Here is a 27,993-nt window from a genome sequence, read left to right on the forward strand (position 1 = left end):
GTCTGAGCAAGTTCCGTCTTTTACTTTCACAACAAGCTTCGACAAATAAACCCTAAACCTTTTTCCACATGCGTTTGCCATTTCCACACGAGATTCTCACAATTGTATTGAAATTTTCTTCTCAAATCCAATTTGCAGACCATGTTACTGGAAGTTTTAACATTGCGATAGTGAAGGCTGCTTCGGTAAACATTTGAGTACAAAATGTTCTCACCAAAGAGTGTTTGATTTGATAATGTCATAGCTGGAGGTCGGTTACACAAGCTGTTCCGCATTAGATTTCACTTGCAGTGCAACTGGCAGTGTAGCCCTCAGATGAATAGGCGCATTAATTCAGTGATCTTAATGTCCGCCCTGGGGCGTGAAGCTTGACATGCAATGACTAGCCGAATATCCTTCAAAATGAGATGAACAGGTTCACCTCATATTTTACTGTAACAGCGTCTGCTTGCATTTTTTTTTTGCATTTCATGAACAAGTTAATACTTTTGTGTGATTGCAGAAATGGTACGAGTAGAAAAGCACTGACGCAGCACCTTGTGTGTAAGCTTGAGCTGTTGGGAGCTGTGATTTATTCAATATGTATCTTTCTGTATCCAAAAGTTTGGGGGGGACGGGGGGTTATCACATGACACAAAGAAGTTCCAAGAGTTTTGATGTGTCTGCGTGGCGGTTTGAGAAAACACAAGCACGGACCAGCTGTGCTTGTCTATCTGCTGTGCAGGTATGAAATCCACCATCTTGTAATTTATGGTTGAAGTTTTGAAGCAAACATTTTGACCTTTGCAGTTATGCAGGAACTTGCGACGTGCGAGATGGAACTTGCGACTCCTGAACCTGAAATGTCAGTTTTGTGTGACTCCAAATGTTGTGAGGAGGTACGAAGAGGAATGAACGGATGTTACAGTGCCACGAAAAGTAAACGTTCCTTCATATTTGACATTCATGGTAAAAGGAGTCACAAAGGAGCAGCAGCTGCAGCAAGACCGACTCCAATCTTTCGGATCTGCTTTTGGTTTGTTCACTCTCGCTCCGATGTGCCAAATCATGCAGCTACTCAGTGTGATTTCATTAAGGGATGTAGGATTCAGTTAGCAACGAGGCAAATACAGTAGCTACATACATGCACTAGGTAGAGAATGGAATTGCAGATTGTTTACTCGGACGCCAACAGAGTGAGAGCAGGGTAGATGAGTAAAGTGACCCCATCAGCACATCAATAAATGCACGAAAGTGAAGCTGCTGTGCAGTTCCTTCACCAAATGGGATCATAGAGTGTAACCCTGAGGACAGCAGCATCCTTCACTGCAACCCCCCCATAGCCTTTCTTCAATTTCTCTGTGTCAGTAATTGCAGCTCCTCCAGGTGACCTTGCCTGGTTTTCGTGGCGCAGTCGTGCTGCAGGGAGAAGGAGCACGGAGGGGGGCAGACGGGCTCCTGCTCGGCTGCACCGAGAGTTTCACCTCACTCAGCTAAATTCAGAGTTAGACGAGGTGAGACGCATTTTCGATTCAGCCTCATGAGCCGCTGAGTCTGCGCGGCCACACACCACGTCAGGTCTCCTCACTAATTAGTCCCTCGTCCCCCGTGAGTGTAAATCTGCCGGTTGTGCTCAACGGCTAAAGGGAATTCTTGTAATTTTCTCATTTCAAGTCACCGGGAATTTTATGCAAGCTTTTTCACACAACTCCACCAAGTAGGAATCATTTCACGCCGGGTGATTTCACACTGCTCTCACACCAAGGAGATGTTTTGCAATTAGTTTTATCTTTGACGCTTTGGAGGGACCACAAGAGAATGTCAACACCTTGTTAAACAGAACCCTGTAATTACCTTAATCAAACTTGACTGTAGCATTTTTTTTTAAAGCTTTTTAAATACAAAAAGAAGTTTAGCTCAACAAAACAGGGAACAAAGTGTGTTTACATTACAAGTGGTTTTCGTGGTAATTGTGTCTATTCAATTGTCAAAATCCTTTTTAACCCTTTTAAAAGTTAAAGTTTAAAGTTAATGTAACGTGATTTGCATTCAGGGGGCTTGGCAGAAGTGTGGAATTGCGAATGAAATTCAGTATTTGCACTGGATTTACAGTCTTCCTACTACAGCACTCGTTCAGTTTTCCTGCCGTTGCGGACAGAGTGTCTTTTAGTAGACATTTGGCTTTGAGTGTGAAATGGTTTCATAGTGTAGACCTGAGAGTCTAGCCAAGTGTGGACCAGTGTTTGATCAACACATATTTCAGGATGTAAAACACATAACACGTGTGCAAGCAAATGCAATATGTATGCTGTACACGTAGCCATTTGTTAGAGGGGAAATTAGTTTTGCATGCCTGTACTGTATGTGAATGTGACTGAACATGTGTGTTCCCCACAGATTAAGATTTTCCAAGAAGAGGCACTGGAGGGTGGACGTTTTTTTTTTCTTCTTCTTTAAATGGAGACAAAGAGCCATCTGAACAGGGCTGCACATTTTACATCACGTTCTCTCTCTGGCGAGGTAAACCTTGCGTCTTATGTAAGAGCCTTCACTGGGTGTGCACACACAGCAGCGGGCCCATCTCCCACCGACCAATCAGAGGGCTCCCTCAGTTGCCTGGGCCCCAGTGTTTTGTTCGTCATCGTGTAATAGGATTCGCACAGTGTGCGGCGGCTTACATTGGACCGAGGCAGAAAGTGAAGGACGAGACATAAAGAAGACTTGGGGGAGGGAGCTGCTGGGCAATGGGCCAAAAGACGCCATAACACTCTGTGCCACAGCTGTTCTTCTTCAAAGAGACCTGTTGCTATGGTAATGGAGGGGCCAAGACCCAACCACCATCCTCCCGCCCTCGAGCCTTAAGAGAAATATATAGGCTTATACTGTACAGTATATCACCAGCTTACAGTTACAGGCTATAGGAGTCTAACAGTACAGTCTGTGCTGTAGTCCTCATTTGCGACGGTGTTTGAGAGACAGAGGTATAGCAACCAAAACAAAAACGCCTTTTGGTTTATTTGATGATTTTAACGCCTTTGATTTTCTTTTTGGGGTTTCATTGTCTTTATTTTTCATGATTTTGTGTTTAAATTTTCCCTTTGTTCGGGAAATACTTTTGCAAAACCATTTCATGTCCTTTTCACTGCTCCAGCAGTCTGGAACAGGCCCTGACGCTCCGATGGTCAGAAAATCGATTTTGACTTTGGGATCATGGTCACATTTACGAGCCCTATAAATCAGTGGCCTCTGCATCAGCTATAAATTCTAAATGACGTGTTTGACCTAATCTGACCTTAAGAATGGATGAAAACTGTACATAACAAAGCACTTACAGAAAACAGGAGGGGCAAGATCGGGTGCTATGATACCAAAGAATATCAGCTTTGTCGCCAGCTTCCTTGTAGGTCAGGTTGCTCGACTAGATTCACTGTCACTGATCCCTTTCAGGCTTCTGTTGCACAACCTCGCCTTAATCCCGTGCTTGAGGTGGTAACTTTAAGCCCAGATCTGGGGTCAGATTAGAGATTCACACAACTTAGTCTTGACCATTATAGAAACAAAAAGGATGTCGGTCTCTGGAACATCAGATAAAGACTGTGCAATGGACGGTCAGTATCTTTCAGTATAGAGATTATCCTAATTTTAAATTAACCGCACCATCAGTTTGATTTTCAAGAAGCAATATATTTGAGATATGTTCAGAACCATAAAACTATAATATCCTAGTTTAAGAGCTGAAGTTGTGCTCAAATGTATCATTTATTTTTATAAGAAAATTTCTGTAAGCTCCGGTTTCAGAGTTCAAGTGTTTTTATTTTCAGCAAAAAGGCCTGTAACAAAATTCCACAAGGCGTGAGCTCATGAACATAATAATGCTCATATTCATGAGCACTTGTAGTTGTAACATTTCTACTGGAAGATTCTCTATACTAAAAAGAAGGATCTTATTTAGAGTTAGAGTTTCATATATCAGAAGAAAAAGGTTTCTGCTTTGGCCGCACATAGAAATATCACATTATGCAATGCTTTGTTTGAGTTTGGCTCTGGTTAGCTTTGGGCGGAGCCTGACTGATTCATATAAATGGGCTGATATCAGCTGATATTGATAGATACACGTTGGCACATATATTAAGATAATTTAATGTTTTAGCCTCTAATGTTCACACACTTGATGCTTGTTTGAGGCATAATATACACTGGTATGTGTTTTGTAATATTGTTGTAAAAACAACTATTGTTTTTAGGTTATTTAATGTATAGTCTATTGTATATTATTGTGTAACTTCCTCAGTATATATAAGTGATAACTGTAATACCATGTCTAAAAAAATATTGATTAGCATTTTTTTCGTTGCATTTTTATATCAGTATTAGACTCGTCATTTGAGCTAGACTGTTGCCTTAGGATCCATGAACCTGAGTGACCCAGCACACGTAGCAGTTTGCACTCTCTCTCTCTCACTCTCTCTCTCTCTGTGTGTGCGCGTGCGTGCGTGCGTGCGTGCGTCGCTTCGCGTGTCTGTGTATATTTGTGTGTGTGGCGCCATCTGTTGGCTTAAATTAATACGTGCATTACTGCAACAAAAAACAGCGTTGACATCAATAGTTAAAATAGAAAAACAAATTACATTATTATACAGAAGTAATATTCCACGCACTGAATAATATTTTACAAGGATATGTTTACGACGAACAAACCACGTGGTAAGACATTGTCTTCAGGCATTCTTACAGGACACCTACTCGCCTGTCCTCAGGCCGGTTCAGGACCCCAGGATGTCTATGCTTGCGGAGCGTACGTAAATTTCTTCTTGACTTTTTGATGCATATGTCACGTTTTCCTTGAATGTAACTATGTGTATTATCTATGTTCTGTGTCCGTACAATCCGCAGCTATCTACCGTGAAGAGATTTTACTCTGAAAATATTCAGAAACGCACTTAGTTTTAACCAAGTCTCGGCAGCTAACATTAGCATTAGCTAGAGCACAGAGTAAACACGTGTCTCGTCTGGCTCCCCATCTTATCTACGGTAACAAGCCATCGGCTCATTTATGGCTAAATAAATTGTCCTTAACGGCTCAATATGTTTTGATTTATTTGCTGTCCATCTGATAACAAACCTGTCGGTCGAGGCACATTGTTCTCAGCGCAGTGTTATTCGCTTCGGCTCCTCATCCTGTGATGATGATGATGATGACGATGACGGCTGTCAACCACTGTGTTTACGTATACGACACCCAATTGTCTTGGTGTGAACTACAAGGGATTCAAATGTGTGTTAGTGAGACGCAGGGTGGTGTCACAGTGTGGCTGTCTGAATGGGATCTATCTGTGTTTACTTTAGTCTTATTATGACAGAGCATATATGTCTGTCTCGTCTTGATTCTACACTGTGATCAGTTCTGTGTGTGTACACATGGACCAGTCAGAGTCGACCTGCAGTGTGTGAGTTTGTTCCCCTGATCCATTATGTAATATTGTGTTGTCGGCGGACCATTATGTAATGATATTCCTGCTGTCTCTGCAGCCCGGAGGAAACAGAAGTGGTCCGTTGACCCCAGGAACAGCGCCTGGAGCAATGACGACTCCAAATTTGGCCAGAAGATGCTGGAGCGAATGGGCTGGTCCAAGGGCAAGGTAGGTGTAGGGATGGAGCTCTGCTTCTCCTTTTTCAGTTGGGTAAACAGTGGCGAGTTGGTGAACATCAGTGTCACATGTTGTTATGACTTCTCTCCTCATATTAAGGGCCTGGGAAGAACCGAGCAAGGGTCCACCGACCATATCAAAGTAAAAGTGAAGAACGACAGCTATGGGCTTGGAACCAATGCCAAGCATGAGGTGAGCACATTTTAGCACTTTTTTAAAAACATTTTTTTTAAACACTTAATGATGATTAAGTGCATGGGAACATTGCATTGTATATGGGCTCTATTCTAAAGACGTTGTGCTAAAACTTGAAAACAATGCCCCCCCCCCACACAAAAGCTCACATAAAACAATGTGCATGAGTGACAGTGTAGCATAAAACCTGATGTACAGACACATAATTGTCAAACTGACATGCTTCTTTTCTGCTGTGTTGAAATCTGCCGTGTTTACAGGACAACTGGATCGCCCACCAAGATGACTTCAATGAGCTGCTTGCCCAGCTGAACAACTGCCATGGTCAAAATAATAGCAATGGTGTGTACACACACTTTGGTCAATCTGTGTGAGTGTAGGTATATTATGCACTGTTGACCACAGGCTGAGAATTTATCTGTGAGGTCAATATTTATTAGGCGATATCTGTCAAGGTATGACTGTAGTAATCCATGTCTTGTTAATCACAATTTAGAGTTGACACACACACACAGACAGGAGTAAAAAAATAAAACCTTGCTTGCAGGTCATGCCGGAGTGCAGGGTAACTTTAAGTTTTTCTCAGTATCAAGCTGCACATGACGACACCATAGTGCGGCCATATGCAGCTTCTTCTGATTGGTTGGTCCGTGTGTTGAACAGTAGAGGGCGCCACAGTGCAACAATTAGTAGAATAAAGGTTTGGAACTAGTCACCGTCAGAAATTGAACATCATCTTTCTCACTATACCAGAAGCTGGTAGGGGTTATGCGATGACTCAAAATATTTTAAATGTTTATCTACGCATGGCCATGTTTCAAATTTTCTTTATTCCATGTAGATCCTCCACCAGATGAGCCGAAAGGCTTCAGCTTGGAAGAGAAATCCAAGACCTCCAAAAAGAGGGTCCATTACATGAAGTTTACTAAAGGTGGGTTTTTCTTTGTTAGCTGACCGAAGACAGACCAGGGGGATGAACATGGATTAGGAAGATGCTTAACGCAGCGTTTTCTTTTCTTGCTCTGTTCAGTCATGACATTGATTTCTGTAAGGTCCTGCAACAAACTCAGCCAGACTGGATCCTTTATCCATCACAAATTTAAATTTGAAATTAAATGATTCATTTACCACGCCACAGATGGACAGACATCCTCTGTTACTCCTTGTTTAAGCTTGTGCACTTGGCTCAGACCACAGACGCTGAACAGAGCTCTGTGAGCCTGTGCTGGGTCAGTTGACCCGGTCAGTGCTAGGGGAGGTTATTAATAACTCTTCCCCTCTACTTTCATTACTCCTTGACACGTCAGGAAGCCAAGATTTGCCGGTCAAGGCCAGTACACCGATAGGCACGAGAAGGAATCCTGTGTTCAGGACCACTGGAGAGCAAAATGAATAACCACTAGTCAACATTTTACTGCTGAGTTGCTTTACTGGCGCATGCAGCAGAGTTCAGTGACTACATGAGCAATCGCTAAGTAAGATTGTCTAGGTATTCATTTAGTATTGTTATATATCTGCGTTGTACTTGTGTTATGAATGGCTCTAATTTTGCAATGCATGTAATGAATCAACCTAATCAAAAAATATCTCAACTTTTGCCTCACCTGGAGGAACTTTTGATATTCTACGTCATTCAATAGCAACTTCCTGTTTCCTGTTTGGGGCATCTGGCATGTCCATTTACTGTCCATTTACCCAAAACAACACCTCCCAGGGGCTGCTCAAGCCATTAGATGACCCCTCCAGATAAAACGTGGCCTCGGCCTTTCCCAAAGACCCTTTCTCCCTGTTTTTGTGATCTTAATTTGGCAGGAGCCAGAAAAAGCCTGACAGGCAGTTCCTGACAGATGACATGCACTAAGACACACGTAAGACATGAAGCACAGCCGTTAGGGGTGTGAAGATGATTCTTGTTTTTCTTATTTTCTGTCGGATGTTCCCCCCTTTTCGCCACTAGTCCCATACAACTCAATATAACGACCAAGTTTTACTCGTGAAGAAAGTTTTGTGATTTGACCAGACACACATTTGCCTTTGTGTGTGTCCCCTTTTGTGAGTCTGCATCTGTTTGCTGGTTTGTGTGCAGTCTCCTAATATCACTTCACGCCATTCAGTGTGACAACTTATAACCATTCACTACATTGGAATTTATGGATTTTTGGTCAAATGAGGTGTTGAGAGATTGTAATTCCAACTAGATTAATTGTTTTTCCATTTACCTTAACAGGGGCATTGAGGGGAATTATTTGACAGTTTAACTGAAATCTTCTTGGTCAAAATCTTCTTGTAAAAATTTACAATGTAAAGATCAAATGGCCTCAATGACCCCATGAGTGAGGGCCTCAACTAATAATACCCTGCTCAAGTTACCGTTATATAGCCACATGTTGTTAACCTCTGAACCTTTTTGTGTTGACTGGGCACTTGAGCCTTTTATCAACTTTGCATTAGGATGCACTTGTACCGAATCCTGTCATCAACTAATAACGTCTGATCCGGCAACGCTTTAAGCTCTAATCCATTTGAGGAGATCCCTTCCATTATCACCACCAACTGAGCCGGTAGCACCTGACGCCACTGTTGTTTGTTGCTTTTAGAAATTTCCCCCGCTCTTTCATGATTCTTATTTTTGTAGACTGTCAGAAAGCACAGAGGGAAAAGCAGGTAGGAATGTTTGGACTGGAATTCAATCTCGGCTTTAGACCCGTCAATGCGACTGTTTGGCAACATAACACCACTTTAACCTGTCTGTACTGAACGAGGCCCGCAACAGTTGTCATGCAGTAGAAGGGACGCTGGCACTTTTTTTCCATTAGCGAATTGGAAACTCGAGAGTTCAGTTCTCCACCTGCCTCATGTGGTCTGACAGGCTTAAACTTTCTGTGCACTTTGTGAAACTGTCACTTTGGAAAATATTTATGATCAAACAGCCACAGGAAGTCCCACTTAAATTATTTATTCATCTTGTTTGTTTTGTCTTCTGGTGATATCGTCTTACTGTCCAGTTTGTGGTCTGGATTTGCATTGGTAACCAAAGAGTTACCCGGCAACATATAACCTGCCACGCCTGTTTGCATGCTTCTCCTGACTGGTCCGATGCCGGCGTCTCTCCCCTTGAAGCTTTTGCCAAGTTAAAGCTTGGTAATAGATTTAGTCTTGCTAAGCTGGTTACATGAGAGATTGAAGAAGTCAGGTACTGTTCTCACAGTTCTGGATATGCAGAGGTTGTCCATGAGCAGGTGAAGCTCAACCGGTAAATCTGCCATTTATGTTCTTTCAGATAAAAAAAAAGAATCATAAAATGTATATTCTAAAACTAATGACCAACATAATCAGTTTATTGCTTGAATATTAGACTCGTGATGCAATATATTATTATTTTGATTTATTCCCCTTTGATATTAAATCTACGATAACACCAGAGAGCCAGAGAATGTCTTGGTGTGCCTCTCAGTGCAGGCCTCCTCCTCACTCTCTTCTGCTTTTTTTATTGATATCCTGTTCACGCTGGCTCCCTGACTGCCGGCACTGACGATTGATGACCTTTGTTTGCGGGGAAAGGTACCAAATTCTCCACTGCCGAGGTCCGGGGGCCCGCAACATAAACCAGTAACCCAGTTTTAATTGCTGCCTCCATTTATCACCTGTCAGGCCAGCAATGGTGGCTGATGTAGAATTTAACTACAGCTCTCCGTCCGCTGCTCTGCACAGTTGGCTTGTTGCAGCTTTTGTGCTTTTAACTGAGCAGATTTTTACATGACATACGTGTTGTCATGCATTTGTTTACCTAGAAACACCACATCTGCCTCTAATTTTGTGTTTCATATTGGAGATGCAATCAATCTCACTTAGATCTGTGTAGTATTTTTTTTCCAAGTTGTCAAATCAGTATTTGTCAGTTAGAGCTTCTGTGGTTTGTTATTCTGGTCTGACCAGATATCTGTTCTGACAGTTGTTGCCATGTAAACCGTGACTCTGGAAACCAGCGTGTTTTCAGTTACACTTTAGCAGCGTGCTTATCACCCCCCTCCTGCGTGCCGGTATCCAGACACCTTTGAACGTTTCAGGGAAAAATGGGGTTACGCTCCTTTTTTATCAGAACATAGTTTTTTGCACTATCGCCTGAAAGCCTGAGAATTTTGACAGGTACTTCCTCGTCCTAATGGCAGACAGGTCCTGTAGGGTATAATTTTACGTTTGACCTTAGTTCGCTGGATAACAAACACCACAGGCCCCCCCCCCCTTCATTTATTTTAGTTTTCAGTGTACTTTCTTGGTTTTACTTCTCAGACCTGCATGTGCAGTGACTTTCAAAGCCAAGAGTAGGGGAGATAGAGGTTTAAAAGCAATAAATAACCAAATGTTATCAGAGCCCCGCTGAAGGAAGAGGATGCAGCTGTACGAACAGGACCCGGTCCTGAGACAGGCGACTGTGTGCTCCAGGAGTCTTTGAGGCCTGCCTTGAAAATGGGAATCTGGAGGCGTGGCGTGACAGACCTTGTCGTTGGTTTATTTTTCTTTACCGTTTTATCCCTGGAGCAAGAAGCAAGCCACGCAAATCCTCCCCTTTCTTTACTCGGACCACCTCCCACTCACTCCAGCACACACACTAATGTGACTTTCATGTTTCGAGTGTTTTTCTATTTATTTTCTGTTCTTCAAATTTATCCTTAATGTATTTGAGTGATAGCAAAAAACAAACAAATCAAGTTTTATAAATTGTTGTGTGATTTCCTTTTTTGTGTGATTTTCCTTTGTTTAGGAAAGGACCTGTCCTCCCGTAGTGAAACAGACCTTAATTGCATCTTTGGAAAGAGAGCAAGATCTGCCAAAGAACAAGAGCAGGTAAGAGACATAGATGTATTTTCTTTTTTACATCACTCATACATCAAATCCTCTCACATAAAGTTGCACTTTGGCAGCAGTTTCAATTCTCCAAATTTCCATCCAAAATATTTTTCTTGTAATTGTTTAATACAAATATTTTGTATAGAATATATTTTATCCAAGATCTAAATTTGTGATTCTGTTCTGATGCGGGCCTCTGATCTGCTCTAACCAAGTCAAAATCATACCCTGCACCATAGGAGCAGATGGTTTACCTCTGGCCAGGTGGCTCGAGCTTATCTGCCTCTGTCTTGGTAATTAAGGGCCACTAGTGCTGATGCCTCCCATCAGTCGCTGCAGCATCATGTGATCCTCCTGCTTCTACAGGGACCAGCACCTGAGCAGCCCGTGGCCCTAGATAAGCCATGTCACAGTATGCAGCTTTAACACAGCCAGCAGGCCACTGATGGCGGCAAGAGCACCTAAATCCAGTTAAAGGATTTGCACTCTCACCCCTACTTCTCGCTTTTCACACTCCCCCACTTCTCTGCTTCTGTCTTGGAGCGCCCTCATGCCAACGGGCATTATTAAAGACAAATCAAAACTCAGTGGAGGGGTGCAGAAATCTGAAATGATGATGCTTGCAATAAAAAAAGTTGTCTTTTTTTTGCTTTCGGCATTGGTTGTTGGTCACTTCAAATGTCACTTTGCCATTTGGCGTTTTGCTGGCCCTCATGCTTTTGAAATGAAGCTTAAAGGCTCAGACAGGTGGAAGTTGAATTCAAACCCAGTAAGTTCCTTTTGGCTTACTGCTCCAAAACAAATGGATAACGGACGGGACCGATTTTCCTGATGTTTGATTTCACATTAACTGCGGAATTTTTATTACAACATGACACAAACGCACTCAAAACTTTATAAATGCTCTATTTTTGTTTTCATAAGTTCTGCAGTCTGCTTTCAGAGCCACAAGGACAATAATAATGTAGCTTTTGGACTGAGAGACAGAAAAGCCTCTTGCTGGCTCCCCCTGTTTATCTCCAGCATTGGGCTTGAAGAAATTGGCATCTTAAAATCCATAAATTGTACAAGGAAAAACCCTTCTCAATTCCCCTGCAGGTACTGAGCCATAACATCACAATGGCTACTGCTCCCAAGCTGATTAACATTGGAAACGCAGGCAATACACACTATCATTTTCTCCCTAATCGTTTGGTTATGGGTTGTTATTTTTCAGCCAGGAGGGACACCATTGACCATATCGAAAACACTGAACACAATTACAATGGCTTCCCACGAGGCCCTGTGTTGAAGCCCAGCAACATCTGAGGTTGCTGGGAAAAGGTAGAGAGGGTGATTGACCAATCTAGCTTGAGGTATTGTGCAGGCTCTCCCATGACTGACACTGCGGTAACCCTCGGCTCACCCTGACGTGTGCTTACAGTCGTCCGCCATTGCAGCTTACTGTGTATACACATGCAATAACCTCCAAACCCCCCCGATCTGTATCCCTGCGTCGTGACAGTATAAACACCTGGAGCTGAGGTTGGTTGTGGAGTTGATTGTGGTTTGTACAAGCTGCCACCAGTCACATTATCACATATCTGCATCCTGATGAGGTGAGGCCAGGAGACTCAAACAAATCTGGACACCCCCCCTCCCACCCCCCACACCCCCCCGTGAATCTTCCAGTACTTCTCCTACCACCCACTGCTGTCTCTCCAGCCTCCCTTCCACGAGCCCCTCCACCATTGCCGGGGTTTTCCTTCCTCTGCAGTGATGTGCTTCCTGCTCGCTTGTTATCGCAGCTCACAACGCTCCCTGAAATACAGACACACACACACATGCACACACTCTCAGCAGTCCCACATGCCTCTGTTCATCAAAGGCAGCATGAGATGTGTTGAAAAGAACATATGAGCCGATGGGACAGATTATTATCCCTCATTTTGTTAATTGGTTATATTTAGGTGGCCACTAACTCCCTTTTTTTTTCATCAGAACCACTGACTTTAAAGTAGTCCAAATTTTTGTAAAGCAGTAATAAATGTGCTCTGAATGTCTAAAACTTAAGAAAAATTGGCATGTATATAAAGCTTTCAAAATCATATAAAAGTATTCTCATCTCTGAAACTTAGGGGGATGTCTGCTAAAAAGCTTGGAATAATCGTTAATTATAATCTCCAAGATCTCGAACTTAGTGTTTTGCACAAATGCTTGATTGTAGAGCTGTGTGCTGTGCTCTTTGCCCCACTTTCGGGGGCGATGATTAAAAATAATTATATGTATAAATAACACTGATTAAATTGAAGTACTGAATTAACAGACTGAGCCTCCTGAATTAAGCACATATCACTTTTTATTAATTACTTTATCTAACATTATATACAAGATTATCGGATGACAACCAATCCACCCGTTCATCTAGCCACCTGAAAATGTATGCCTTACACCATTATTTACACTCCCTGACCAGTGAGGTTTATCAAGTTGCAGTGGAACACCTGTCCATCCACACAGGTCTCTGTTATCCATCACCTATCCCACGCTTGTGAGCGTCCTCCTTCTCTTGCCTCCTCTTGTGCCCCTCGGCACAATTACTCACCACATGACAAACGACAGGCTCTCTCTGCCGAGATATCAAAAAGCCCCGGCCACTTCTAAATGAAGGCACTTTGGCAGCCCTGTGCTCCCTGTGCTTATCGGCGGGCGAGCAGTGCCCCTGGCCGTCCTGCGTCCCCCCCCCCGTTCCTTCCTCCTCCTCCTCCTCCATCACCCCCGGCTCTCAGTGCCCTCCTCAGGGGGTTTAGTTACGGGAGCCACATGGAGGGCCAGCCCAGCTTGATTAATCTCCCTTGCCCCTCTGCCCGGCCACTCAGGCAGGCCGAAAGAGCCGACGAGGCTCCAGCGGGCCTCAGCACGAAAGCCAGGCATTAGCTGAAATAAACCATTCTGCCGCCCAGTGAAAAATGTCCTCTGATTGGCTAATTAATCAGTCAAAAGGGAGCGACGCGGCTTGTGACTTGAGGGACCCAAGCGGGCGACCGCAAAGGGCCTTCTGATAAATAGACTCCCCGCCGATTCATACATCAACAAAAGTTAGTCATTTTTTAAAGCCGCCAGCTCAGATGAAAGGTGGAAACGAGCCATAGTTTTATTTTCCACCCACATTTTCTTCACAACTTTTTTTTTTTGCGTTCATTTTGACTAAATTCAGTTATATTATTATTTAATTTATTATTTTGTTTTCATAACTTAATCTAGAGACAAATTTTTTAGCTCAATTTCAAATTTAAATGATTTGAATATTTAATGGGGATGCCTCAGGTGATTACAGTCATACTCGGTCATGGTAATTCATTTTAAAGAAAATTAAATTTTAAATGTTTATATTCATTCGTTTTCTTTTCATTTTTTTCATCTATGCTTCGATTGATTATGGAAGAATCCTCACCATAACTTATGATATTTTACTTGCACTTTCTCCATAAAACTGCTAATTGAACTGAATTGTCTTCAGTTTGCTTTATAAATTCTAAATGGAGACTTGCCTCAACTTCTTATTCAGTACAGTAAAAATATCTTTCATATCTTTAAAGAAAGAATTTGAAGAAGTTTAATGATGGATTAATAGTTACAACTATTTGACCATTAAGAACATAATAATCTTACACTATCGACCGTCTCGTTCGTTAAGTACTCCTTAAACATGTCACAAAAGAAAAATGGTAAAGCATAATTTGGTGCAAGACTTGTTTTGACGTCTGAACCCTCCAGTCAGACAGTCGGTATGGCGCACCCTGCTCTCGGGTCAGTGTGACCCCTGCGGCCTCTCCCACTCCCACTTCTGCTCGGGCACAAAGGGCCGAGGATCAAACCTCTTCGGGTGGCACCTGTTGCAAGCGTTTCCTGCCCACGCATCGTCCACATGAAGGATCACACGTCAGCAGGGGCTCCCCCGATACCACCATCTTAAGGAATACGGGGAAGGGGCGACACGGGTTGGGGGCCTGAACGTTTGGCAGATGCGTCGGCAAGGCGTCTTCTGTGCTTTGCTGACGGCGCGGAAGAAAATTGTCTTTTCAACCCAGAAATTGTGTGCAACTCCCAATGTCTTATACAGGGATTATATGTTGCTACTGAGACGTTTGAACAATGGAGGTAGTGTTAAATTTTTTCAGTGTGACAAAATCATCAAGATCTCTTTTAACATGAACCACAGCTGCTTTAATCGTAAGATATTTTTAATTCAGCTTGGCTTCCGACGAGTAAGAGACAATTTTTTTCAAGTAATTTATTTTCCCACGTCGTCTTCCTTATTCAGGATTTTAACTTTGACCACTGAAAGCTTTAAATTTGTCTGGTTCAGTATATATTCAAACATTTGTTTTAGCGAGTTTATTTTATTTAGCTTATTGTCCTCGCATGGTTAACTGTCTGTCATGTTTTTCTACACTAACAGGATCATTCCTCACTTATTGCAAAGTTTCACTGCACAGTATAAATAAAAATAAGAAACTGAAGCAATTTTTTTTTTTGGCTCAGTTCTCCATTACTTTGCTGTGTTGATCTGTTGAAAGAGGATGCCGGTGTAATCATGCATTGTCTCAGTTGTGGTTGTGGCAGGGTGCTCTAATTCATTATCAGATAACATCTAATTGCCTCAAGTAAAAGCTCTCCCTTTCTTGTTGAAGGGCCCTTTTGCCTCTACCCCTGAAAATATCAAGACCCGCCAAGCGCCCCCGCCTCCCTTCTGCAAAGACACACACACTCTCTCACTCACACATTAACCACCTACCTCCCTGGCAGTTCTGTGGACTGCTCCCTCCTGGCCATGCCAGCTCGCTGACACTTGCAGATTAGCACAGGACAAAAAAAAGAAGGAAGAGTGTGTCCGTCTCTTAGTTACGGGCCTAAGCTTGAATACATGGAGCCAGGGCAATTACCGCCTGGTGAAGCTAACCGCCCAAAGATTTTCCAGCCCTCTCGGCTGTTTACAGCCGCCGACTATACCGTTTAATCACTGACTCTTTAATCTAATAAATCACAGCCGGGGGAAATTATCACTGCCTCTTCCCTCTTTGGTTTTGGGGTGGGGGGGCCCCTGTGCTCTGGAGGAGGGCTTTGTCAGCAAGCGTTTGCGATGTTGAACAAGCGCAGCGTAGTCATGCTGCATGCATAATGTCGTCTTCATTTGTAACTTATGATAAACGTTCTTGCACCGGGCACAAAGCGCAATTTTTCAAAAAAACATTTTTTTTGGTGTTTCCCTTAACTACACAGAGAGAGTATGCCTTAGCAAATATATTGCTTCGTGGACGCTTCCATGTGTGGCATTTAATGTGCTCATGGTACGTCCTTTAAAAAAAAAAGGGAACGTTTTCTACTTTGTTTTAGTGTATAAACATTATTGTTGAAGAACAGGGAAGATGAATATTAGGATTACATTGGCAGCAGTGATGTTACTTAAGGATCTACATGGTCAACCGAGGAGTTTGCTTATTTACTAGGGAATAAGGTATTCACCTGTTTTTCTGTCCGCCCACGTCAGGCCCATGAAGGATGGGCTGCTGGACCTGTGTGCTCATCAGGGGCAGACAGCTGGCTAATCAGGGCCTGATCCATAGACCTTGAGTATCGCCAAATTTATTATTGTGGCAGGACAATGAGGGCACACTTGTGCAATTACAGACCCAACCAATATTGGCTAGAATTTATTGAAGAAAAAAAAACAAACCAGTTATGCAAACAGGCAATTTTTAAGAAAATAAATGAGCAACTGCAGCTTTTTCAGATGCTAACTAATATGTGAGCCAGAAGGTGAGTTTAATACCTTGGAAAGTTGATTAGTTACACATGTCTCTTCATATTCACTTTTTTAATAACCTAATAAATCTTAAGCAATTAAACTCCCTAGGCTTTTATTTGAGTCTTGCCCAGTTTAAAACAATAGTATGAGATTTGAATTTTTCATGACTGATACACTGAATGAACGACTCACCATTACTGTTTGGTTTCTTAGCCTGGTTTTAATATGAAATGTCAAAGTATGAGTTATTATCTTCAATTTATTGTACACTTAAAAAAAAATCCCCAGTTTACACTCTGAAGAAGTTACCACATTCACTGGTTTTATTGCTGCGTTAGGGACGTGGAGCTCTATGTTCAGAGGTCCTGTGTAACAATTTGATTGTGGATTAGATTAAATTAAATTAGAATACTGTTTTTTAAAATGTATATATACTTATATTTGTAACAGAAAATAGCTAATCTGTATCAGGAGAAGCTTTAACCAACAAGTGTTTAATGTTGAATCAGATGGTGTCCACTTGTTATAGTTCAGTAATGAAAATGAAAATACTTCTGAATACTTACCCAATGCATAACCACATAAATCAAGATCAAACGTCCACTCAAGCTTGCGATCCACTGAAAAGACGATGAGGCAACAGACGAAATCATCAAACCTGTGTCGAGTGATGAGATTTCAATGTTCCTTGAATTAACAAATTGAACAAACATAAATACCATGTTTCAATAACCTTTCTGTTGCTTTTCACCAATTGATCGGCACTCTTTTTTTTGTGTCACGTTACATTTTTCTGCCATTATTTACTAGCGCCTGATTGAAGAATTTGTGCTACAATTTGTTAATCTTGACAAACCAAATCCTCATATTTGCAAAATGACGGTGGATGGAAATGTACAGTAATTCACATTTGTTCTAGACAAATTTCTCAACATTTGGATGGATTTTACACCAAGTTTGGATGAAACACCATTAATTGGCTAAAATTAGAAGATTAATTGGAATTGGTAGTAGCAAAGACTCAGATCGGGGTAAAGGGGAAATAACATAAATGGGACATCCCTTTAATTATTGATTCTGGAGTTTTAATCTCTAGTAATTAGTTGAATTAAGTTCAAAAAATGTCTCTATTGAGCTTGTTGTGTCAAACAAAAGTTTCCCATGGACTCTCGAGAACCTTCTCAATCATCCCGCTGCTGGCTCGATTGACTCTCCTCCTGAATGTGTTGGCCTCCCTGTCTTGGCACCTTATGGCACTTGTTTTACCATTTGGTTTTTCCATTGGCCACATTAGCAGGGACTGATAGAACTGGAGTGTCTTGAAGGAGGCGGCCTGTTGACTGTCTTCCCACCCTCTCCTCTTCTCTGGGACCCTCTGCGGGCCCTCCCTGTGTTCCCTGCCCAGCCCCAGCCCCCGCCAGGGGAGGGAGCAGAGCAGGAAGGGCCCGATAGCCAGCCAGACCGCTCCTCTGCCGAAGGAGCCTTATCTCAGACCTGCACACAGTGCACTGAGCGCATCCTCTTCCTGGGGTTCTGGGTCGGGAAGGGTGAGGAGGAGGAGGAGGAGGAGGAGTAGGAGTAAACACCGCTGGATATAGGTGTGTTCTCCAACCCTCCACTCGTCAACCCCTCTGTGTTCTAGCCTGGAACTTCTCTTTATGTATACAGATTTTGTGAACTGGTTAAATCCTTTTTTTTAATATAGGTGGAAGTTTCATTCACATTATTTTAAAGTGGATTTAGAATTACAGAAATTAAAGAGTTTTTCCTTCAGTAACAGCTTAGTTTGTCTAAATTGGTGTTGTTCTAATTTGGTTTGATTTTACATACTAAAAAAACGTTGCAATGTTTGCACTGAAGAATTCAAAAGGGAAGCAGATATCACTGTAACAGAATAGTTTTCAATTGAATGCTAAAATTCTGAAAAATTTTATATTACATTTCAAATTCATACATGATTTGAGTGTAATCTTTTTTTGTGTGCATATTACATCCTGAAGCTTACAATGGGAACTGCATATGGACTCGTGTCTGCTGCATACAACATGCAGTGGCGCTCGCAGTCAGTAAATTCCGACAGTAGCGGTGACTGACAACAACAGGCTGGAGAAAACGACACACGCCTGGAAATAAGATCTGAAGCATCACCGCTGAGTCGTTCCTTAGTGACATGTTGCCCTCTGCACTCGCCAAACAAAAATCTCCAGGGTTGTGAGTAAATACTGGATCTTCAGCTTTATATCCAAACTCTGTGTGTGTGTGTGTGTGTGTGTGTGTGTGTGTGTGTGTGTGTGTGTGTGTGTGTGTGTGTGTGTGTGTGTGTGTGTGTGTGTGTGTGTGTGTGTGTGTGTGTGTGTGTGTGTGTGTGTGTGTGTGTGTGTGTGTGTGTGTGTGTGTGTGTGTGTGTGTGTGTGTGTGTGTGAGAGAGTGAGGGAGTGTGAGAGAGTGTGTGAGAGAGAGAGAGAGAGAGTGTGTGAGAGAGAGAGAGAGTGTGTGAGAGAGAGAGAGAGAGAGTGTGTGAGAGAGAGAGAGAGAGAGTGTGTGAGAGAGAGAGAGAGTGTGTGTGAGAGAGAGAGAGAGAGTGTGAGAGAGAGAGAGAGAGAGAGAGAGAGAGAGTGTGTGTGAGAGTGTGAGAGAGAGAGAGAGTGTGAGAGAGACCAGCCTGTGCTCGGCACAGCACTTTACCCCTGCTGGATCAGAGTCTAATGGAGATCCCCAGTCAGTGAGGATGAGCCACATACCAAGTTCCAGCCACTTTCACCTGATGAAGAAGATGTTTCTCTCTCACTCACTCTCTCCTCACTCTCTTGAGAGTAATTTCACAGGCAGCTCTAAAGTGGCCCCCAGCCATCTTCCCAAATCCCAGTTACATGTTGTTTGGCGCGGTCAGCTCTAAGCCCCCATCGCCACTTTCCCTAGCAGAGAGGATGCCATTGTGCAGTTACGGGGAGTATAGATTTTTTTTCTCTGGGAAGTTGGAGAGTTTTGTTTAATGGCACCTCACCTGAAGGGCCTCATCCTCCTTGTTAGAAGTTGTGGTTGTTTTCAAAAGAAAACTTGTGAAGTGCACGATTGAGGCTATTATCAGTGTGACGCTTCTGAATGTAGTGTTATCTTGTTATGTAATACTCTGTCAAATCAGTTCAAGTCTTTCATGCTATTTTTCTTGCGTAATTTAAAGCCTAAAAAAACACCTATCATATTCAAAGAGCAAACTTTAAAAAAATGGGACTCAATATATTTGTCGGCAAAAACAATGGTCGTTTTCCTTATGGAAATCTATTGACTTTAGTGGGTTAAGACAAATGGCCTTTGTGAAACAGGGTTTCTTGGATGTCCCTGGTGGCTGCTTTTAACTGAAACAACACTTTTTCTGAGAAAAAAAGAACCAAATTATTAGCCAAAATCTGATATAGTATACTTAAAGCCCTGGAGAAAGCCCAGAGCTTGTGACTGTATGTCTGTGTGGGTCCCACAAGACCTAGATCTGCATCCACATTGTTTTACCTAACCATCAGTTAGCTTGTCTATCTCGATCAGTGTCCAGGGTCAAAGTGGTGTAATCTGCATGTAAAAGTTTAAAAGCCAAAACACACTAGGTGACTCGACACGACAGTGTTTTTCAATTTATCTCTCATCTGTAAAGGCTTTTGAAAAATGCCGTCCACTCGGCCGTCTTTGGGGTAATACGCGGAGCGGCCGCATTGTTTAGTGCGATTCTCAGGAGGAGCTTCTTATTCTTCTGCACAAATCATTATGCATTGAGTAGGCCATTAGGAAAATGAAGACGAATGGGTCGCAGGGGCGACGTGACAAATTGTTCCCGCTGTAGAGTTGAAATCTGGACCGTGATGTGCTGCACACTCGTAAAGTTGGCCTTGTTAAACGTGTGGCCTAAAGGTCGGAGAGGAGTCGGGACGAGTCTGGACACAGTTTAACCAAAACAAATGAACAAGGGCTGCTATCTCCTCATTTTCAACCTTTACTGTTGTTGTCCTGAACGAGCAACTTCCACTTTTATCTCGACGTGGGCTATTTTGTCACCCCAAAAAAAAAAAAAGAATACATCTGTGAGTGACGTTGCTGCGTATGTTGGTAGACCGGTGTGCTACCTGTGTGTAGTGGTGTTACAGCTGTCACAAACATTGCACAATTAAGTTGTGCATGTCTCAAAATCATGACGGTATATGAAACCTGATTCGACTAAGAGGAATAGCCTGAAAGATATTTGACAGCGTTGCAGAATATGACTTATTAAAAAATTAATTCAGTAAAAGCAACAAATCTCATGAAAGGAAATAAACCAGCAACACCAAATTGATATTGACTGCAGAACTGTTGGATTACCAAGAGTCTCAGCTTTAGTTTTGCTTTACTGGTGATTACGGAGCTAGGGACGGCACATAAGGAGATTATACTGTGTAAGGACACATAGCTGCATGTGCGGAGCGATGTAGTGTTCCAAGGAAAAGATGAGAAACATCAGATCTGTGAGGTCTGTGATGCTTATTTTAATGTGATCGTTTCATCACCTTTTGTTAAATCAACATCCTATTTCTCTTCTCACTCATTGAAATCTGCCTGATTAGTCTCTGCGTGATGATCGATGACCACTTGAGCTTCTGGGCGAACCATTGTGATCCGTCTCATTTCTGTGTAGATCCTCTGCTGCACCAAAGCCTAACCCTTTATTGTCTTTTGTGTGTCTTTGGTCTAGGAGAGCAACAGCAGTGATTCTCAGGCTGAGGCGGAGGAGATCGTGACCCCTGCTGCTTCTGAACTGGACACGGAAACCATCACTAACACTGTGACGAGCACTCTCACCATGCAGGAGTACTTTGCGCAGCGAATGGCTCAGCTGAAGAAGGCCCGGGGACAGGCCCAGAGTGAGACATCCGGGGTGGAGGCGGAGACCAAGGAGACGTCGAGTCCATCCGAGGAGCCCAGTCCCATCCGCAGTAGCAACAATGTTATGGAGGAGGAACCCAAGAAGAAGAAGAAGAAGAAGAAAAGGGCTGCGGATGAGTTGGAAGTGGTAGAAGACAACTGTAGTGCTCCCATTGTTGTGGACGACGACGAGAACCAGGAGCAGGAACGTTCAAAGAAAAAGAAGAAAAAGAGGAAAATGGCAGAAAACGAAGAGCAGAACTGTGAGGAGCTGCCTCCTTCCAAAAAGAAAAAGCAAAAGGAAACCAAACTACTAAATGGACATGAGCCAACTGAGGATCAAACTGTAGAATCAGAGGTTGTACAGAAAAAGAAAAAGAAACACAGAGTGGAGGTGGTTAATGTCGTCGAGGATGAGGAGGAGGAGGTGGTGGTGAAGAAATCCAAGAAGGACAAGAAAAAGAAGAAGAAACATCAAGAGTAGGGTGGAGACAGGGAGTGTTCAGGGGGACTTGTGCCATTATCCTGGAGCCTCAAACATATTGAAAAATGCCTTTTTATGAGCTAATGAACCTAATTACTCTGCACTTGTTGCCGTAAGAAGAGATGTGGTTTAATGTTTGATCAAGCTGCCCTGTTAGAGCCGCAAAGTTGTACTGGTGGAAACTGGGATATACACCATTGATCTCGGTCAACACCGGGACAAGAATTACAAAGAGAAGTCGGCCTCTAAACCTTGATGTATTCTTTGAATCCGTCTAACGAGTCTATTGCTTTTTGTGTGACTGCCTCGACAATGTCTAAAGTGTATAAATACAGAAGCTGACAAACTATTATTAAAAAAATCTTTAAAATAATTAGATGAAAACACTGTTCTACCAACTGGTTTAGAACATTGTTTTCCCAATCTTTATAATTTTTACAAATGCCCTAATTTTGCTTTTTTTCTCCATCGTATTTTCATGCCACCAGTTTTTTTGACATCAGAATTTAAAATGAAACTCGATTGTTCAATAATTCAAGTGAGACGGAGACAGTTGTCAGTTTTGTTAAAAACAACAGAAGTACACAGGAATGAGTTGTCTTTTTGTTGTTATATGAACAGACGTAATTTGATGGGGTTTTGCCCTCTCACTCTCTCACCTTTTTAAATAAATCCAAATGGTTTTGCATATTGTTGTTTTGTTTTTTTCTGTCCCGCATAGGTGGATGTATAAAGAAAATATAGGAGACTGGAGAAGAGAAATACTTCAACTGTGAATGTATTCAAGATTTTCCAGGGAAGTCCAAACAGATCTACGTATCCAGATACAGGCGGCTTTCACAACTCTCACCATTTCAACTTACAAATGAGTGATGAGGTTATGAAATCTTCTCTTTGACTTTGACAAACTGTTTAACATGCCGGTCGTGTTCAACAGGGACCGTGGGTGGTATGAGTCAAAGGAGGAAGAAGGAAACTACAGCTGTCCAGCCTTGCACATCAAAACAGCATGGCATTCTCCGGGTTTCCATGTTACAAAAAAAACGCCTGGTTTGGATTGGTTCATTTGTCATCGTGTGACGACGACGGAACCCGACTATGACTACAGGCGTCTCAGGTGTGATGCTGGTTTTCCTACTCATACTCCACAGTCGGCTGGAGGTGACTGTATCTACTGTATGTAGAAGATGGATTAGACAGTACAACAGGACAATATTTACTATATGTAAATGTGTTTAGAACTTGAGCCTGTATCTTTGAAATGTTATCAATTAGATTGTTTTCATTTACTCACTTATTTTTGAAAACTTAATGAAAATGATGCTCTTGGGGAAAGACTTTTTTGAGAAAAAACATTTTTAAACAAAAAGTTGCATCCCTATAAGGACATTTCCCTTCATGTAGATGAAGACACCACCACCCCCTATCTTTAATCTCCAGTAGCCACATGTCTTTTACACTGAAAGGCTGAACGACAGCAGGCTGATACAACTCACACCCACACAGCGGTTAACACACAGAGGCACGAGTCATAAAACCCTCCGAGCTTTGATGTGTTTTGATTCCAAATTGCAAATACGATGTGAAACTCCCACGCTGTGCCCGTCTGCTGTCTCATCCGTCTGTCTCACCGTCTTGACTGACTGGCCTCCATCAGCTCGGACTCGATTTGTTTTGCTGACTTTCACTGCCTGCTCATCGACGTGGGGCCGATGTCAGACCAGCTAGAGGAAGTGCAGCCCTATATATCACCAATGTGCCTGCACTTATGCACAATCTGTGGCTTCAGGTGCCGTATCCTGTTCCTGTTTCGGGGGGGGGGGGCAAGTCTCCCACAACGCTGGAGCTGACACTTCAGTTTGATGGGAGCTGGAGGCTCAACTGACCATTATAGGATGTGTATTACAACTTTAGATGCATGTCGCCCGTGGAATAACTCGGAGAAGTGATTACAATCAAGTGTGTGCTAGTGTGTGTGTGTGTGTGAGAGAGCGAGAAGTGTGTGAGCCATACTCCGTGGCTGAAGCCCAAGAGTATCCTGTCAACAGGAACTGCTGGATTTGATATGGCCACAGAGGGAAACTGATTTGTTTGTAGCGAGTGTTCAGTGGTTGTATCTCTCCTCTCACCAGGAACTGATCTGCACTGTTAGAAAAAAAAAAAAAGAGGAAGAGTTGGCTTTTTTCAAAGATTCTGTGTTGTGTTTTTATTTGCTCGTCAAGACCGTGACACTCACAAGTTGAGTGGATCAGAAAAAGGTCGACCCCGCGACACCGGTGCAGTTCGGTAATGTCGCTGGGAGTGTGTGTACTGCAGAACAGGTTAGATAAGTTTGTCAGGTGAGCTTTTCCCTGTTGACTAGGAAACAAAACATGAATCTGCCAACTCGCTCTTCCTTTGACTTCTGCAAGAGATGAACGATTTCAGTTTTTCTCTCCTTTGACCAACTTTCTGTTTTTTTTTCATAAAAGTACCAACACGCTGATTAAGGAATTATTGGGTTCTGTTCAATTAGTTTCTTGTGGCTCTGTTGTGTGAGGCGAGTTTATTTACTTAGTATAGTGTTGAAATGTCCCAGCCCCCCCCCCCCCCCCCCCCCCCCTCTCGACTTGCCACCAAAGGAGGAGCCGAGAGTCCTCCGGGGTTTCTCCTGGAACCTGCTCCTCAAATATAAAGCGCTCCCCCCCATCCAGCAGGAAAGAGCGAGCCCAGGCGCACGAGGAGGAGCACATCAGGAGCACATCTGGACGCGCCACTGGACGGTGACAGTCTGCAGCTCTATGCCGAGCCGCTCGGTGAGTTGACAACGCCGCTGGATATTTAATCTCAAGCTGTTTTTTTTTTTTGTTTTGTTTTTTAAAATTCGCCCTGCGCGGTGTCTGCTCAGAGCGTGTGCCCCCCCCCCCCCCAAACAACAACAACAACAACAACAACAACAGAAACGAGTGCCAGGCGCGTGTCGAGAGCGGGTTGGGATGGCAGCCCTCATCAGCGCCTACTCGTCGTGGCCGGAGTCCTTCGAGTGTCCGGCGGGAGACGGGGACGCGCCCGACGCGCCCGACGCGCACGGCCCGCACGGCCCGCACGGCCCGCACCGGGGCGCCGCGGACAAGGCGCCGGAGCCGCGCATCCGACGGCCCATGAACGCGTTCATGGTCTGGGCCAAGGACGAGCGCAAGCGGCTGGCGGTGCAGAATCCGGACCTGCACAACGCCGAGCTCAGCAAGATGTTGGGTGAGCAGGAGAGCTATTAGTACTATTATTGTCCTTTCTATTATTGATATTATTATGATTGCTGCCGCAACTTTTTTTTTTAACCCAGATGTAAAAAATCCCCTTAAGGCCTCTGGGCTGTTTTACACAAAGTTTCCCGACGCCCAAAAAAAGTTGATTAAATATCGAAATAACCTGTGAAGGTGTTCACGAAAAAAGAAAAAATTAAATTATAATTAAAACAAATATTATGCGACTATAAAAAGCCGTCGGCAAAATCCCGTGGATGTAAAAAGTTGGTGTCCCCTCGCGTAGAGTTCGTTGAGTCAGGACATAAAAGGACTCACGTGTTGTTCTGTGTTGAATTCGATCTGATCGGATTCGTGTTCAATCCTCCAAATTGCTTAACATCGGCATTCATCCTTCCACTAAGCCAACACATGGGCATAAATTTAAAAAAAGTAAAAATATGAATATGAATATAGGTACAAGCCGCGATTATATCCATTACTTTCAGTTACCTTTTCCTAAATACAGTTCAATGCTAAACGAGAAGCGGGATGTTGAGGAAGTAGTTTTCAACTAAGTTTTATTATACAGACATTTCCTCAGTTTTTCTCTTTTTTTCTGGCAATTGTCAGAAAACTGCAAAATGAATAATACATTGATGAATTCGTGAAAGTTTACTACATATTTTTTTGCACATATTTATTTTATGTACCTCTCCTTTTTCTTGTTATTCAGGAAAACCTGTTTAATCCCACCATCATGTATTCATGCATTATCTTCACCCTAACTTTTCATGGAGGAATATAAAAAATATAATACAAATATATTTTTAAAAATGTTTTTTAAAGTTGTAAGCTCACCAACTTTTACAAACATTTTTTTTTCAAATAGTTCTATGGTTATTTAACACGTTTGAGGAATTGTTAAAATATGAGAGAGAAAAAAGTTCAGTCATTTTAATTTCGAGTTATAACAAAAAAACATACGAGTAAAATGAAGAGGAGTGAATCCGGATTATTAAATTGCAATAATGATATTTAGGATATTCACTTGATTTGAAAAAAAAATAAATCTGTCTCCTCTTTATCCAGGCAAGTCATGGAAGGCCCTGACTCCCCCGCAGAAGAGGCCCTACGTTGAGGAAGCCGAGAGGCTCCGGGTTCAGCACATGCAGGACTACCCCAACTACAAGTATCGGCCTCGCCGGAAGAAGCAGCTGAAGCGCATCTGCAAGCGAGTGGACCCCGGCTTCCTCCTGAGCGGGCTGGCCCCCGATCAGAACGCCCTGTCCGACCAGCGTGCCCTCTGTCGGCCCCACGACAAAGACGAGGGCAGCCCACACGGTGGCTTTTCCAGCCCCGCTCTGCCCAGCGTCCGAAGCTTCAGAGACCCGGCCGGTTCCAACAGCAGCTTCGACACCTACCCCTACGGCCTGCCCACTCCGCCCGAGATGTCCCCCCTGGACGCCATGGACCACGAGCACGTGCCCCCCTCTTATTACTCAACTTCTGGCAGCTCCTGCTCGTCTTCCTGTCCAGATGAGCACCATCAGAATCAGACGCACATCGGCAGTCCGCCCCCTTACCACACTGACTACGCTCAGACCCAAATCCACTGTGGAGGCGCGCACATGGGTCACATCCCTCACATGTCCCAGACTGGAGGCCTGTCTTACTACAGCACCTCGTCCTTCCCCCAGATTCACCACGGGCTCCACCACGGCCACCTGGGTCAGCTGTCCCCCCCACCGGAGACACAGGGCCACCTGGAGACTCTGGACCAGCTGAGCCAGGCCGAGCTCCTGGGAGAGGTGGACCGCAATGAGTTTGACCAGTACCTGAACTCCACTGGGACCGGGTTCCACCCTGAGCAGGGCAGCGGCATGACCGTTACGGGACACATCCAGGTGGCGTCAGCCGCCGCCGCCGCCACCACTGCCTGTCCCAGTAGCACCGCAGAAACCAGCCTCATTTCCGTGCTGGCAGACGCAACAGCGGCCTACTACAACAACTACGGCATCTCGTAAGCTCAGTTGCACCACCTACGACACTTGGGACTGATCAGACACTACAGGGTTTAAAATGGGTGAAGGCATTTGGGATAATGTTGCACTTGGGTGCTGATAAGGCAAAGATTTCTGTGTGCTACTATGAGTCATTTCACAACCTGTTATTAGCATCTATGGGCAACTTCATCCCGCCACGATTAAAAACCTGAACTGATTACTGAGCAAAATGATTGTCGCGAGCCGAGAAAAGAACAAAGAGCGATTGGAGGAACGTGAAGAAAGGGAGATGGGACACCTCAGGGATGCAGACACTAAATACTATATGCCACCTCCAGTTGTCGGGGAAATTTCTAAAACTGGAAGAACAATCGTTGAGAGACTCGTTGTCCACTTGTAAATGTCACCAGTTACTGTTGCGTGTACAGATGCTCTTAAGAAGATAATTTAAGTCCTTCGATGTTTCGCATTAAACACTGACTGTAATGCTATTATCAATGCTAAACATTCGAATGTTTGTATCATACGTTCTCGCTCTCATTAGTTTGGGAGTCTTACCTCAGTAGTTGTAATTGAATGAGGTTTTTAGTTGGACATTTCTTATGCAATTTAACGAAACAAGTGTATAATGATGGGGGGGGAAAGCCGTTTATACTTCTTCTCAAGTACTTAATAATATATAATTATAACCTCTACGATGAAAAATAATAATGGTAACTATAACTGTATGCTGATTTAGGTTTGTGAAAGACAGTAATTTAAAATAAAGGTCAATTTTTTAAATATTACACAGCTCTACTTGGATGATGTGCAACAAAACTTTTTATAATTTCACTATTACACCTGAACAGGAGAAGATATTGGTGCAGGAGCGGATACGCACTTGATACAATCACATTCCTGAATAAAAACAATAAAAAGAAAGGAAGACTCTTGC

General features: G+C 43.2%; 2 protein-coding genes across 4 annotated transcripts; both read left to right on the forward strand.

Moving 5' to 3' along the window:
- Positions 1–4,628: 4,628 nt before the first annotated feature.
- Positions 4,629–22,517, forward strand: pinx1 (PIN2 (TERF1) interacting telomerase inhibitor 1). 2 transcript variants are annotated; one of them, XM_035616820.1, is made up of 7 exons: positions 4,629–4,774; positions 5,509–5,618; positions 5,727–5,819; positions 6,083–6,164; positions 6,664–6,753; positions 10,585–10,667; positions 21,176–22,517. In XM_035616820.1, the coding sequence occupies exons 1-7, from the start codon at positions 4,756–4,758 to the stop codon at positions 21,827–21,829; spliced, it is 1,131 nt and encodes a 376-aa protein (XP_035472713.1). In that variant the 5' UTR covers positions 4,629–4,755; the 3' UTR covers positions 21,830–22,517. The 2 variants fall into 2 exon arrangements, with proteins under 2 accessions (XP_035472713.1, XP_035472714.1); XM_035616821.2 differs by lacking the exon at positions 4,629–4,774 and adding an exon at positions 5,282–5,426.
- A 1,943-nt stretch (positions 22,518–24,460) lies between these two features.
- On the forward strand, positions 24,461–27,980 carry sox7 (SRY-box transcription factor 7). 2 transcript variants are annotated; one of them, XM_035616819.2, is made up of 3 exons: positions 24,464–24,624; positions 24,717–25,063; positions 26,143–27,980. In XM_035616819.2, the coding sequence occupies exons 2-3, from the start codon at positions 24,805–24,807 to the stop codon at positions 27,075–27,077; spliced, it is 1,194 nt and encodes a 397-aa protein (XP_035472712.2). In that variant the 5' UTR covers positions 24,464–24,624; positions 24,717–24,804; the 3' UTR covers positions 27,078–27,980. The 2 variants fall into 2 exon arrangements, with proteins under 2 accessions (XP_047184574.1, XP_035472712.2); XM_047328618.1 differs by having other exon boundaries at positions 24,461–25,063.
- Positions 27,981–27,993: the final 13 nt, after the last annotated feature.

The sequence above is a fragment of the Scophthalmus maximus genome, chromosome 18 (genome assembly GCF_022379125.1).
Source record: "Scophthalmus maximus strain ysfricsl-2021 chromosome 18, ASM2237912v1, whole genome shotgun sequence".
Lineage (NCBI taxonomy): Eukaryota > Metazoa > Chordata > Actinopteri > Pleuronectiformes > Scophthalmidae > Scophthalmus > Scophthalmus maximus.